Raw genomic sequence first — 16,058 nt, forward strand, 5'->3', positions numbered from 1 at the left:
ACGTCCACCTACCATCAGGTGGTGCTTGATGAATCTTCATGGCACCTCACAGCTTTTGTGTCGCCGGTGGGGACTTTTCAATTCAGGAGGATGCCTTTCGGCTTAGCGCCAGCAGCTTCTGTTTTGCAGCGTGTGCTTGAAAATGTTCTAAAAGAGATTGATGGTGTTGTGACATTCCAGGACAATATACTTGTCGCTGGTGAAGATCTTACCCTTCACGATAGATGCATGCACGGTGTGTTGGAGAGTCTACAAAAGTTTGGGGTTGTCACCAACTTTAGTAAATTTGAATTTGCAAAGAGAGACATTGAGTATCTGGGGCATGTAATCTCTGAAGAGGGGGTTGAGCCCAGACCTGGTTTAGTCGATGCAATCACTAAATCCTGAGCATGAAGCATCCTTACCAGCTCTCTGTGAAGTTTACTAGAAGTTCATTCAGAATATTTCAGTAAAAACTGATAATTTGAGAGAGCTTTTAAAAAACATTTGTGTGGGATGATTTGTGTCAGGATGAGTTTCAAGCTTTGAAGAATGAGACTGGCTCGGCAGGTGTTCTTGCACCATTATACCCCTCCAAAGAGTGTATTATTAATGTTGATGCAAGCAACCACTGTTTAGGTGCCACCATTGCCCAGCTGAAGGGTTCATCTGAATTGACCGTTGATTTTGCATCAAGGTCTTTAAGGGTAAACGAAAAAAAAATGTATTTGAGAAAAGTGGCACACGGGGCTTGTAAATCTGTCCCGAAGTTTGTAGATGAAGCACTAGAAAGGAGTAAGGCTCCTGATGGACTACAGCACAAACTATGGTAATCGTGCAGAGACTAAGATGAGTGAGTGCTGCAGGCACACACACATGGCTGTGTAAACCCTCAGGGCCCCTGAGAGTGGTTCAAGTTCACCTACTCCAGAAGATAAGCACAACTTCCAACAAGTCAGGAACCTGACAGCCGAAATCACTTAATGTAAAGGAGGCATGGCCCAAATTGTCCACCTTATACATGGGCACCTATGTTTGAAATAAAGTTCTAAGCATTCCTTGGTGAAGCTTTCGTGCCATAGCGGATGTTTTTTCACCTTCTTTGTGTTTTTACTCCAGTGAAAACAATAATCTGCAAGACGTATGGAGGTGAAACATTTTTTCAATTTCTAATAACACAGCATAACTCTGTTGAAGTTGGGTACACCTGAACTATCTCCTCAACCATAGTGTATGGCTGTATTGCCCTTTTTAACCTATTGTCAGGAGACTCTTGGTGGTGGCGGTGAATTATTACGCAGGCTTTTTGTTTACCTGTGACCCTGAATGAGAGGAGGCCTGCTCTCCTTCACTTGCGAAGGTCTACCTAGCTTCCCATAAACTGAGATCCTCACCTCTCTTTATGTGTGGGATATCAAAGTGCACATGAGCGTGTTTCACCTGGGTCTACATCCAATTGAAGATGTCCGGATGTATGACGTTACAACGCATGCTTTTACCACGCATGCTGTTACAACGCCAGTTTTACAACGCAAACCTTTACAACGCATAGTGCTTTGGGGTGCTGGATAGTGAATAGTTTAATTTACTATTCCAACTCCAGTCCCCATGGACACTAGGGAAGGTGTTGGATAGTAAATTAAATCTATTCCCTATCCTAGAGCGCCCTCCAGCGCAATGCGTTGTAATGGTTTTCGTTGTAAAACCTGCGTTGTAATAGCACTGCGTTGTAAAAGTTTCGCTGTAAAGGATGTTTCCCAAGATGTCCACTTGGGACACAAAGTGCATGGCTGCACAGCTTGTTGGTTTTCCCTGCAGACTATTCGTTGTCCACGGCAGATGAAACGCCCTGCCGATTCCTCTGCTCAGTGCCCCATCCCTGAAGCTGTAGAAGGAGAGGAGTTGCTGCTCCTGTTTTGTAAGCATGGGGTTCTTCTTAGCTCAGGGAGGCTGCCACTCCCTTTGCTTCATTTGTTGCTGGCTGTGCCTTTGCAGAGGGAGCTCTCTGGCTGTATTGGTTTCAGCTCAGGTACACTTCCTGACCTTGAAGTGTTATGACTGTCACACATGTGGCTGCTGCTGCAGAAAAGGGCACTGTGCACTCCTCAAGGATTGGAGGGGATTTGAACTTTGAATACAACTGGGCATTGGTTGACTCGGTCTTCCCCCACATGAATCCAAAGTGGACTCAGTAGGGCCCACCTTGAGCCAGTAACATATACTTCATCTGGACCTGAGGGGGCATTCATGCCACTGCTGGCAGTGAAGTGCCCGAGATGATGGGACGTTTACTGGTTGTTTGTGGTTTTCCTTTGAGGCTGGTGAGCTTTGAGCCATGGCGAGTCCTTGATGCTGTATCGAGCAGTAGAACTGGAGCTAAACAGTCCAGCAGTGAGCAGAGCTAACCCCTGACTGCCACGAAGGCCTGCACAAGACAAGTTGAATCAATAACTGTACGGTGGTCAGCTCAACAGAGTGCGCTGCCCTTGGCTCTGTTATCTTTACAGCCCAGCTCACATTGGTTGTTGAGCAATTACAGGCTATTGCTTCAGGTTGTGGATCTGAAAAGACGGTGTATAGATTTGGAGGTGTATGACACTTTGTCATTGCAGTTGCCTGATATCTGGAACAACTGATAGTGAAGACGTTTTTGCAGAGGTCTCTCATCAGCAGTGCTTAATTTGAGCCTGTGGTTTCCGGTGCTCGGCACTGGCATTTAATTGTCAACACCGGCGCTTGTGACAAGGCGTCATTGTCTGGCTGATTTAAAGATAACCACAACAACAGTTAATTATTAATCCACTATACATTAAAATGACTATTAATTGTCACCCTAGCCATTCTTATATGTTTGGGGGCTTAGAATAGTCTGAATTGTCACACTTGCAAGAGTGTGATGGTAAGCAGTTGTGTAATTGCGATCATTGGCAGCATGGTAGGGGAAATGTGTGGTGCAAGCTGCAGTGGCCTCCTGAAGAGAGCACTAGCACTTCTTTTTTTACAGATTAAGCACTGCCTGTCAGATGTTTATAATGTGGCACCATAATGCATGATGCAATTGATCCCAGAAGAAAAGGGATATATCTGGCTGTTCATTCAGTACTGGCTTGAGGAAACAAACGTTTCTGGGATTTAGAAGATTTCTTTTTCCAAAAGGAACGCTTTTATTATCCTTGTGCGGTATCGACCAACTGCCCTAAGACCGGGGACAGATTTCTCCCCGTTCTGCTATATGCGGACGATGGGCTCCTCATGACTCAGATCGCAAAGGGGTTGGACCTGTTCCTGGCCAACTATGTGTCTTTTATGGGACTCCTGGACCCGACGGTCAATTATTTGAAGTCCTACGTAATGGCTGTGGGCCCCAAATCTACCAGCAGTAAGACCTTCAAGATATCTAATTTTACCTCGTGCAAATTTAAGGCCTTCCCTTATCCGGGTGTTTAATTTGACAGCAGTAACTGCTGGAAACGCTTGGTGGAGGTCAAAAGGGTAGAGGAGAGTAAATCTGAATATAGCTGCAGCATTAAATATAACAGAGGTAAAATATCAAATGGAGTAGAAAATGAACTGGTGCTTACTGTCTGTAAGGGACTCTGGAGCAACGCGACTGCCTTAAAGGTGCACAGGCCAATGTCTCTCATTAAGGGTACTGCCTATATTTTCAGCCTTTATGTTGGAGCAAAAAGAAAACAAGCAGTGATTTTAAGTTATCTATAATTCTAATCAGCTTTAGGGCCAGAAAACCTTTTATTCTTTCTTTTTTGAGAGAGAGATTTGTCTTTGTTATAACACTGTTGGAGCCTGCACATCAACGTAGATGATCCGGCATCATAATGACTACCTCATGAAGGAGAAGAGATAAGCGCTGCGGGCATCATTGGCCTGTCCTTGTTCGAAGTGCTCACTCCTGGTGTCTATGCCACGACCGCCTGTGTATGCATCAAAGGTTCCCCTCTTCAGTGCGAAGCCAGAGTTCAACCTGGACATGTGTGACTCGGTGTACTTTCATGGAATCCAATGTTGTGCTGTTGTCATTTGTAAGTGAACGTCTGACAGAAGGCACTATCAGTTGTTGATGTCGATATGATTTCAAGTTGTTTAACGAAGGTGCATTTCCCCAGCATGGCCATATTCTGGCGTGCTGCTGTCTTTAGCCTTGCCATAACATCACCCACCTGTTTTTTAGCGTGCAAAGCATGATCTTTTCAGAGATGTCCACAATGTTGTCTCGCTTTTGATGGTATGTTGATGTCTAATTTTGAGGGACTTGTTAACAATTTTACAAAGTGAGATAATCATAAAAATTAGGGAAATATGACACATGAGCAGGAAGGTGTGCCTTCCTGCACACAAACAATCATTAACTAATGGTGCGCTGCAGAAGTAGCATATCGCCATTATTTAATGATAACTTATGTGCAGGAAGGGACACCTTCCTGCACATAAACAATCATTCCCTGCAACGCAGACATCCTTACACTATGGCGCAAAGGCTGTCTGTGTTGGCTCTAGGCAGCTGTTTTTAGCACCCGCGCTAGGGAAAACACAGGAGGGCATCGTTTTGTTGCAAACAACATTCCTTGTAAATATGTCCCTCTGTTCTTGATACTTCATAATCTTGCTTTCAGTTTGAGCGCTCACATGTACCTTTTGTCCTGATGATGACCTTTGCATTTGATAAGAGCTTGGAAAGCACCCAGGTAGATGCTATTAGGCTTCATAGCCTTGCTCGTCCTTGCATCTCTGAGTCTTGAGTCATTCATTAGTACACACACCTAAACCCTTCATGTCTGCTGTCCTGAGTGATCACTTCTTTAAGCTCTCCATTGCCTTTCATTTATGTTAGTCATTTAGTAGATGATGAGTTAATTGACTTAAGTTTCTGTACGGATTAGTAGGATTTGACTGATTGCTGTTTGCAAGTATTAACTACATGTTGGATCATGTTTGTATATCCACTAGTCTTGATGATTTAATCTAATTGAGTCCACAGTGAAACAGTGTCGTTTTGAAATTACGTTTTCTTTTGGCACATAGTGTGGAACCGGTCCTACCCATTGAAGACTCATAGCTAAGGTTTCACTCACTAAGGTGGCTCACACGGTGAAATGAGGAGCTGGGTTTGCATCTTTTACAAAGAGCAGCAGCCACAGCCAGAAAATGAAAAGGGGTGCAGGTTTTCATCCTTCCTCTCGCCCCTCGCGCATATGACTCATATAAAAGAGTAACATGTTTTCTCGCCCCTTGGTCCTCCCCATTACCTTTTCTTTTTAGCTCACCCAGTACTTCCATCCTCGCACTAAAGCATTTTAGCGATTTCTTCCCATTTTCCTTTACTCCATTTTTTCACTTCCCTCCTCCTCCTTCATCATCATCATTTGTTCCTGGTTAAACATTACAACACACTACAGCATTCACATCACTTTCAAAGATTTCCACCAAAGCCGCTGACCTTCCAAAACTCACAGGGACAGGCCCCTCCCTTTACAGTCATTATTTGCAGTTCCATTCTTTTTGTTGGTCAATGTATGAATGAACAAGCAATGGACCTTCGCGCGGGGCTCTAGCAGCCCGTAAAGCACTGCAAGCAGCTACGGCTGGGCCTGCAGCTCAAACACCTCTCCACCGTCTCTACGGCTGCACCTGCAGCTCACACCGCCTCTCCGCCGTCTCTACGGCTGCACCTGCAGCTCACACCGCCTCTCCACCGTCTCTACGGCTGAGCCTGCAGCTCGCACTGCCTCTCCGCCGTCTCTACGGCTGAGCCTGCAGCTCAAACACCTCTCCACCGTCTCTACGGCTGAGCCTGCAGCTCACACTGCCTCTCCACCGTCTCTACGGCTGAGCCTGCAGCTCGCACTGCCTCTCCGCCGTCTCTACGGCTGAGCCTGCAGCTCAAACACCTCTTCACCGTCTCTACGGCTGAGCCTGCAGCTCACACCACCTCTCCACCGTCTCTACGGCTGAGCCTGCAGCTCGCACTGCCTCTCCGCCGTCTCTACGGCTGAGCCTGCAGCTCAAACACCTCTCCACCGTCTCTACGGCTGAGCCTGCAGCTCACACCGCCTCTCCGCCGTCTCTACGGCTGAGCCTGCAGCTCACACTGCCTCTCCACCGTCTCTACGGCTGGGCCTGCAGCTCACACCGCCTTTCCGCTGTCTCTACGGCTGAGCCTGCAGCTCACACTGCCTCACCACCGTCTCTACGGCTGAGCCTGCAGCTCAAACACCTCTCCACCGTCTCTACGGCTGAGCCTGCAGCTCACACTGCCTCTCCACCGTCTCTACGGCTGGGCCTGCAGCTCACACCGCCTCTCCACCGTCTCTACGGCTGGGCCTACAGCTCACACTGCCTCTCCACCGTCTCTACGGCTGGGCCTGCAGCTCACACCGCCTCTCTGCCGTCTCTACGGCTGAGCCTGCAGCTCACACTGCCTCTCCACCGTCTCTACTGCTGGGCCTGCAGCTCACACCGCCTTTCCGCTGTCTCTACGGCTGAGCCTGCAGCTCACACTGCCTCACCACCGTCTCTACGGCTGAGCCTGCAGCTCAAACACCTCTCCACCGTCTCTACGGCTGAGCCTGCAGCTCACACTGCCTCTCCACCGTCTCTACGGCTGGGCCTGCAGCTCACACCGCCTCTCCACCGTCTCTACGGCTGGGCCTGCAGCTCACACTGCCTCTCCACCGTCTCTACGGCTGGGCCTGCAGCTCACACCGCCTCTCCGCCGTCTCTACGGCTGAGCCTGCAGCTCACACTGCCTCTCCACCGTCTCTACGGCTGGGCCTGCAGCTCACACCGCCTTTCCGCTGTCTCTACGGCTGAGCCTGCAGCTCACACTGCCTCACCACCATCTCTACGGCTGGGCCTGCAGCTCACACCGCCTCTCTGCTGTCTCTACGGCTGAGCCTGCAGCTCACACCGCCTCTCCACCGTCTCTACGGCTGGGCCTGCATCTCACACCGCCTCTCCACCGTCTCTACGGCTGGGCCTGCAGCTCACAACGCCTCTCCACCGTCTCTAAGGCTGCGCCTGCAGCTCACACCGCCTCTCCACCATCTCTACGGCTGGGCCTGCAGCTCACACCGCCTCTCCACCATCTCTACGGCTGGTCCTGCAGCTCACACCGCCTCTCCACTGTCTCTACGGCTAGGCCTGTAGCTCACATCGGCCGCCTCTCCACCGACTCTATGGCTGGGCCTGGCGCTCACACCGCCTCTCCACCGTCTCTACGGCTGGGCCTGCAGATCTCACCACCTCTCCATTGTCTCTACAGCTGGGCCTGCAGCTCACACCGCCTCTCCACCGTCTCTCTCAAACATACAAGGCACAGGTTAATTCTTGAAACGTCACTTACGCGGGCTCGTAGTTACACACCAGCAGAGACGCCTTGGAAAGTTCGCTTCCTTGTACTTGTTCACAGAAATTCTCGCCACATCCGACTTTGGTACTGGTCGCCCACACCACCTGGAGGGAGAGAGAAAAGTCAAACTCTTCGTTCTCTTACAATAATTTACAGAGTAATAGTGTATTTTCTAAGCGGGACCCTCGGCATGTTTCCAAAGCATGGTGATTCTATGGTTAGACAACACCAAAGCTAGGTCTATGAACCGGCCGGTGACTCTATATTTAGCAGGGCGAGGATAAGGGCCCAGAAGTCACAACTGGGGCGTAGGAGTAAGGGCATGATCTGTAGCCTCAGCCAAAAGACGAACCACCTCTGTCCAATAAAGGGTCGACTGAGGACACCCTCAGAACATGTGGAGGATATCGTCTGCAGCAACATGAAAGCACGGGCAGTCAGATGGGGTAGTTGGAAAATTAGCGGGAAATGTACAATGAAGTGGCAGAGAGTGTTGTTAGCCTGCTTTGCTTAACGACACACTACGCCATTTGGGAAACGCAAGGCTGCACCATATTCACAAGAATGTGGTGCAGGCTTGTGTGTCCCCCTGCGATGGTGCTAAGTTTAATACCTTTGCACCAACGCAGGCCCCCTTGCACCAGAGTGCAAGGGTTTCTGCATGCAGGGGAGGATTGTTTATGTGTAGGAAGCTGTCCCTCCCTGCACATAAACAATCCTGAAATGCAATTCTGTCACTTCCATGTGTGCTGCATAAAGCAGCACACATGGAAGTGACAAAATTGCATTTTATTAAAGGTTTGTTTATATACAGGAAGGGACACCTTCCTACACATAAACAAACCATGGCATTTTGCTTTTTCCATGTGTGCTGCACACATGGAAAAAGCAAAAAACGAGGAGAAATGATTTCCTGGTCTAAATTTTGGCGCTGCCTTCTATGTACGTGACCCTTGTACATTGAGGAGAGCGTCAAATACAATGAGTGTTGCTGTGGGACGCCCACCGCAACACCCATTGCCCACCCCATTCACACTAACCATAGAGTGAAAGGGGGCCTTATTTACAAGGCAGCTTGAGTCAGGTTAAGTGGCTTAACGTTGCCTTGTACATAAGGCAAGCAAGGCCCTTATCGCCACCGTAACGTCACAAAAAGTGACATTCTCGTGCCAATAGGGGCTTGTACATATGCCCCTTAGGTTCAGAGGCGTGAGATATTCTCTGATATAATGAGAATTCTGCTGGAATTTCTCACATCACTGGAAAAGGGATGGGGGAATTTTTGTTTCCAAGACAAGCATATTTCCGAATCATTCCATCTCTTTGACAAGTAGATAGTTTATAACATTCCAAATGCCTGGATGATAATCTAGGCATCTATGTTTTATTTTGACTTCTTGGTTTTGTAGATATTGTTCACTATAGAAAGAGATGCACATAAGTGGTGAAATGGTTTATGTGTAAATAAATACATAATTTACTTGTAATAAAACGCCTTACAATATTGAACTATTGAAACGTGGACCTTTATTTAAAAAAATATACAATTGAAAACATAAACAAAATATGTTTGAGAGTGTGTGTATAGGTGAAGATACATATTTGTAAAATATTATTTATTTGTGACTGTTGCGTATGACTAATCTCACCAACATTGCTCACATATATATTGAAAATAAAGTCAAAAGATTTTGGAGGTATGATGTAATTTCAAACATATTGTTTTTATCAAGGATTCCAGAATGCCTCTGGCATGAGAAACATCTCCACCTGGTGTAGGAAAAACCTAACGTTGTTGCTATCAGTCATCAGTATATCAGCGGGGAACATGCCACAGACAGACTCACTGTTGAGGGTCCTATAAGAATTCCTGTTTAGGGATCCTCGATTTGGTTTTGTCCTCCTCCCCTCTGTTTGATTTCTCTGTTATCTCTATTGAAGCTGAGTGAAGCTCTAGTGCAAGCTACCCCCTCCCTCTTTGATTTGTTGTTGTTATTATCAACCAAGCCAGGGTCAGTGGGCAGCAGTGTCCTGTTTCATGGAGATGCCAGCTGGAAATATTTCTAGGACCGAGCTTTAAGAAGATGATACATGACCACAGAAAGTGTCCGCTAAATCAGACAATGCTGCACCCCAGAATGTAGAGTTTGAACACTCAGGTGATGCTTCCTGATATCATTCTGGGCGCTTGGAAGTTTAATAATCTGGTCCAGTTGATAGTCCTGCTGTCTGACTGTACCCATCAGGTTTCTACTCATGATGTTCACATTAGTGACCTCAATCGGAGCTTTCCTGACCTCAACAGGTCCTGCATCGGCACTTTCCAACCCATTCTATGACCTTGACTTGGCGGACAAGGCGGTCTGGTTGAAGACAGATGTTATGGCTGTTGTTGTCACAGTAGCCAGGACAGTGGGCACAGCAGTTGTTGGAGAGGTGGGCCCACATGAGGCTTATCGGGGTACTGATGTTGCTAATGGAGGCACAACTCTGCTGGATGTTTTTGATCTTACATCCTCAGTGAGAGAGAGAGGTCTTGGGCACTGGTAAGCCAATCCTGAAGGATCAGGCTGGTCTTCAATATCTACTTCGTCTACAGTAGTACTGCTCCCACTGAAGACCTGGAATCTTGTCTCCTCATGCAGAGTGGACAATGCAGTCAAGGCATAGCACTGTGATCTTGATGTCACGTTGAACAAATATAACAAAAAGAATCAACATGACTTTGTGGAAATTATCGTTGTTACTACATAAATTGAGATTGTACGCTATTAAACATTTACCCTTTTTGATGCTTGTAAAGTCTGGCAGCTCATCACTAATTTTCATTGCCCTATTAATGGAATTGAGGGGACCAATTTTAATTTTAAGATATCTAATGAGTGGCCTATTGATACAGTGTGAAATTAAAGCATTTGTGAGGTCCACAGGGCTGGGTTGACCTAGTGGTTTGCAGCTGTAGAGCCCAGGGTTATTTGGCTCGACCTACGCTATAGCAAAACAGTGCTTAGTACAACTACTCAAGCATATGACTGTCAATGTTAGTAATGGCGACTAATCATAGGCTTCTCAAGAAGGTTAGTGTGGGTATAAAGCACATACAATCTAGTGTTCATTACATAAATTGAGTGTCAAAATGTTTCAGTTTCAGTAATAAAAGGACTTTCTTAATTTAAAAAAAATATACATAAACTACACACAATTTCAGATAGGCGATATGCAAGTGTGAGGCAAAGAGCCAAGATTGCTGATTCCTTGTGACTCCGCCCAACCCCTTTTGTACTATTAGGAATATTATCAAGATACACAATGCAGATGTTGCACTACCCATCATAGTATCTGTGACTGTGTTTGTGCTACAGACTCCTCAAGTATCTCGGACCATTAGCAGACAAAGGTATCTCTTTCACTTCAAATGTGTTGATACCGGAGGTTTGATGATTCATAGTTGAGTGACACAGCTGCACCACTCTGGTCAGCAGGCACAGGCCACTTTGCAGTACTCTTCAATGACTTACATATACCTTGCTCTATTTTCTCTTCAGGGTAGATGGAATAATGTATGTGAGTTGGGTTTTACAATAAAACAGAAGAGTCCTTGCACTTTTCAAGCCCTGTCCTACTCACAGTGGAGTGGTGTGGCTCACTGGTTAGAGGTGGCAGACCTGGAAGCAGAGGACGGCCCGGGACCAGGGTTCAATTCCCGACGCGGCAGGGTCGTGTACCAGGGTCAGCGGACTCGATAATTCTCGCCTCGGTGCCTACTCTAACCAGGCATCACACTCAGCAACTCTGGGCATTAGCTTGCCTCATCTCCACAACGGCCCCCCACAAACGCCGGGGATGCCTGGTTTCACCTTGGAGATACCCAGGAGGGAACATCTCACAGGGAAAGCCAGGTCGGGTTTCCCAGCGATCTATAGCGCCAGGACGCCTCCGGGTAACAGTGCGCTTTACAAGACACACATATTTACATTTACTGTTATTGATGAGAACCATATTTGCAACAGTAGTGTGTTAATTATTTGATGAGATGGATCAATGTCACCCTGGCACCACCTTTCTACTACTTGACTTTGCTTTTACATATAATTAGAATTTTAGTTCTATTGGCTAAATAAAATAGTAAAATAAACTCCCAGAATACAGTGATACATAAAATATTATGCCAGAACCGGGACAGTTTTGGCCCTGTGACATGGATTCATCCGGTCCCCCTTATGCTAGTGCCTATTTTTGATATGGCATTGCAGTGACTCAATTGAGTGAGACTGTGCTATCTGAATATAAAAAGAGTGGGCGGAGTTTACAGCGAGATACGTAACTTGATAGATGTTGCTGTTACATAGAAGAAAGTGCAATTTGTGCTTAAAAATCCCAAAATGGTATTTTATTTTTGTAAAGAAAAAAAGTAATTCTCTCCTCACCATGGGAGTCTTCTACCACGGCAGGGGGAGAATTATTACTATTTTACTGTCCCTCACTACTGAAAGACAGTAAAAAATGGCTACATGTCCAACCATCTAAATTGAGCGGGTGGACAAGTAGCCATTTGATGGCACTTACTCCCCAGGGCTGTTAGAGAAGTTTGGCACGGCAGAGACAAACTAGTCTCCGCTGTAGCCAAACTTACGGTTCACCCAAATTAAATTGGGTGGGCCGATCACTATGTTTGGCGGGGAGGCAACTCCATCGCCGACATGAAGGAGCTCCTTTCCTGCAAACAGATAAATCAGGTCTAATGTTTGGAAATCATAATCCATTCAAAAATATTAGACCTTTGAAGTATTTGCCCTGAAATATTAAAAATGTCCAAAGAATATTGTGGGTTGTCATTTGAGGAAGACAGCAGACCTACATTGAATACCTATGAATCTCTTCTTTAAAGCTAAACGGGGAAAATCATGAACTTCATCACCAAGGACCCATGTGGCTATCAAAAATGCCCGCTGATCAACTTGATGATCTGACAGGGAAGGTGAATCTTTGTTTGGCGAACTCTTGATTTTATCTGTTGGTTGGAGAAGCCTGGGCGGGCAAACTTTTTTTCAAATATATATTTTTTTAAACAGTTGTTGGTGGAATTTTTACTTTCTTAGAAAGTGTGCAGTCACATTTTATATTGCAATGGGAAAACATAAGCTACCTTTTAGCACAACCAAGCCCCACACTAGCACTTCCCTAGATGTTTTTTTACAGCGGCTGTGAAGATGCTTATTAAAGATATTGAATTAGAGGAGCACTGTCTTTCCCTTTCCTCACATCCCTGCATGCCGCCTCCGAACCTTTCTCTGGAGGTCTCTGGCTTGGATGATGTGACCTTAAGTAATTTAGCGGCTCCAAATGTTATTACTTCTCTCACGGTCCCTTCTACCTCGGGACAGTGTGTGCTCCCGGAGCCTCACATTTAAATTGTCCCTTTGGCGTGTAAAGGCTCAAGAGGGAAGAGAAACAGGGTGGAAATGTGCAACAGGCCTAAATGCCCACGGACGATGGCAGGGGCATGCTGAGGTTTGCAATAAGACAGAGACTGAGGATTTGCTGGAGAAGCCATATGGAAGATTTGTAGGCGAACTAGAAGTAAAGCTGAAGCCAGTACATGATTGGTTAACTGTAGTACAAGCTGAACTTTGTCATCTTGATCTGCCTACTAGCAGTAATGGTTGCCTCAAGGGCTAGAGACTCTATTTCTACTGTATCTGTCACCACAAAGAATTGGGGTGCTACTTGTACAGGAAATTGCTCCTCAGATAGGGGCTGCGCACTGCACCCTTCACTTATTAGAAGTGTGTGTGTGGGGGGGGGCGGGGGGGGGGGGGGGTATACAGGCATGTTCCACCGAGGGCAGGAATGATGCTGAATCGGGGTGTAAGGAAGGCAGCGGGGCTGTGGAAAAGTGACACCAAAGCTCTACCTAATGCTGTTGGTATTGATCTTCTTCCTCAGGTCTGCCCTCATGTGGTAGTGTTATCTAACATGCCCTGTTTACCAATGAACACTACTGAGCCAGTCATCCAGCTTAAGAATAAGCAACTTTATTGGTTACATTCACATGTCACTTTTCCTTACTCAATGGCCTCAGGTATATTGATGGTTCGAAGAGTAGGAGGGGGTTGGTCTGCTGCTCAAATGTGCTCCTGTTGATTGTGTTATTGTTAACTTCATCTCTCCCTTTGTTGTCCACAAACCTTTGTCCAATTGCCATATAGGTGGCCATATGCATTCTGGCATGTCACTTCAGCCACTGAAATTCTTTTCTCATCATGAGTACCCTGGAATTTCCCCTATTTCTAACCAATCTAGGTTGTTGACCTCTCTTAGAAAGGGAAATAAAGCCAATTAGTCCCAGGTGCTTCCAGCTTACCAGGGCAGCCAAGCTTCTCTCAACGAGCATATGTGTATGATCATTATAAGCTAACAGAACAGCTTCAGTCCAGTGGTCATGGTACAAGCCCACCTGGGATGAGTTAAGGATCTTTTGCTTCTAAATTCGGGCAGACTGTTTCACATTAACTATGCTTACTGTACTTTTGGGAGGAAATAAAAGGAGAGAATGGGAAAAAAATGCTAAGTTTGATTTAGGTGTCTTAAGGAGGGGATCACAGTGGCCTTATCGACAAAAGGTGAACCAGAACCTGAGTCAAACTGAAGTTGCGTAGAACCATGGAGCTATAGTCTGTTGGCAGTTCTTGATCGTCTCATTAGACAAGGGTCAAAGCGAGTCAAAGAGTAGATTTTAGAAAGAATAACCTTTCCATGGTTGTAAAAGTGTAAAGAAGCAGACTAAAAAGTGTCCAATATAGTTGTCATCACAAAAATAGTGATAGAGAGGGAGAAATTAGCATGATGTCTAATACTACAATCAAGAGGCAGGTTGACAATACAACATTTTTGACTGCTCTCAGCCTGTAGAATATATGTATGATAGAAATCACAAGAGTAGTAGTCACTCCTTGCTCATGAGATACTATACTGCTTTAGAATGGGGGGCGGAACAAGTATGAAAGTGGTTGCAGGGCATTTATAAGCCTTTTTGCCTGATTTAGCTCCTGCAAAATCCATGCTGCAGTAGACTTCTTACTCTTGAGGAATAGGAGCAACTGTACCAACAATTGAGGTAAATGAGTAAACTACTGGTCAATGGCTTCTGCATCAGCTTAATTTTTTGGGCTAAATGCATTAAACAGTCCTAAAACATTACTTTTAAAATCCATGACTTTGATCAGCAGCGCTTCAGAATTGGGGAAGGTTAGAATCACCAGAGTGATTGCATACATTTATTCCCACCTGAAAAAGGAGCAATGTCCAAAAAATGCAATTGTGCCAAAAAAAGCTAAAACATTTGAGCAGCCTCTTGGGTAGGTACAGACACAAGGCAAAAAAAGTGTGGGGAAGACTCATAGCCACAAGCTGGGAGATATCCAGAGTTGTGAACTTTTCTTCAAAAACATTAACATCTACTACTTCAAAACATTAGAGGAATTGGAATACTCCTGAATGGTACATTTATTTTACTCATCCGTCCCTAGCATATGGGACCAAGTGTACCCAGAACCAGTACATTAAATGCTACTAGTGGACTGAAGCATTAATTGTGCCATTCACTGTAAAGCAAGTCTCTGTGCCTATGATTATAGCCTGACTGTGCAGTTTTAAAACTACACATGTAACCTGTCAAAATAACCCCTTTTGAAAGGCCTAAACCTTCTGTTAATATAATATTAAGTCACCCTTAAGGAGGACATATTGCAAATGAGGAAGGGTGCATGGTATTTATAAGTAGAATATGTAAAAAAAATGTCCTTACAGTGAAAAAGCCGTAATATCTACTTTCACTGAAGCAGTGTTGGTTGTTCCATATGAAAGCATTGGGGTACAATACTAAGTTTAATAAATGTTATCTTGACCTAGGAAACAGCTAACAATGTAATTTTGGGACTTTTTGAAATATTTATTACAAGCCCAATTCATTGATGAAGTCAGATTTGTAATAAATATTTTGGAAAAATGACTTTTAGAAAGTTAGGTTTTCCCTGCCTGAAGTCCCTGGAAGCTTAATCTGCATTTTGCTCTCTTCTGACAGTCAGTAATTAGAATTTAAATAAGCATGAATGAGCTGTGAACTTGCTCCTGGAGCAAACAATAGAATGACCTGAATGGGCAATGATGACTCATCTGAACCTGACAGACTATGCCGGGGGCTGGGAAGATGATCCTTTTTGACATTAAAAATTACCAGTCCTGTGTGAATGTCACATCCTGCTTGACAGTACCACTGGCTCTTTTCATATGACACTTGGGGCGCACTTCAAACCCCCCCCCACCCCCCCCCGCCACAGGTAAATGTTAGCTGATACTTGGTGAGGGCCCTTCGTTTGACAGGTCTGCTGGATTTACAAGTACCATTTGGAGCACACTTGAATTAGAGTGGAGTTGACTGGAGTAGGGTGGACAGGAGGGGGTTTACTGGGGTGGGGTGGAATGGATTGGGGTGAATTGGAGTAGGGTGGATTGAAGTGGGGTGGGGTGGTTTGGAGCTGATTGGAGTATATTGGATTGCAGTGGGTGGGGTGGATTGAATTGGATTGAACTGGATTGGAGTGAGGTGGATTGGATTGAGTGGGGTGGATTGGACTGGGGTGAATTGGAATGAGGTGGATTAGATTGGGTTGGAGTGAACTTGATTGGGGTGAACTGGAGTTGGGTGGGATGT

At 45.7% G+C, this 16,058-nt stretch overlaps 1 protein-coding gene across 1 annotated transcript in view; it reads right to left on the minus strand.

Moving 5' to 3' along the window:
- Window positions 1-16,058, minus strand: part of PI16 (peptidase inhibitor 16) — a 169,163-nt gene that overhangs the window by 44,705 nt on the left and 108,400 nt on the right. Inside the window, exon 3 of the mRNA XM_086923274.1 lies at window positions 7,340-7,449. Within this exon, the coding sequence (XP_086779400.1) occupies window positions 7,340-7,449 (110 nt within the window). The remainder of the gene's footprint in view (window positions 1-7,339; window positions 7,450-16,058) is intronic.

This window comes from Lissotriton vulgaris, chromosome 5 (assembly GCF_964263255.1).
Source record: "Lissotriton vulgaris chromosome 5, aLisVul1.2, whole genome shotgun sequence".
NCBI lineage: Eukaryota > Metazoa > Chordata > Amphibia > Caudata > Salamandridae > Lissotriton > Lissotriton vulgaris.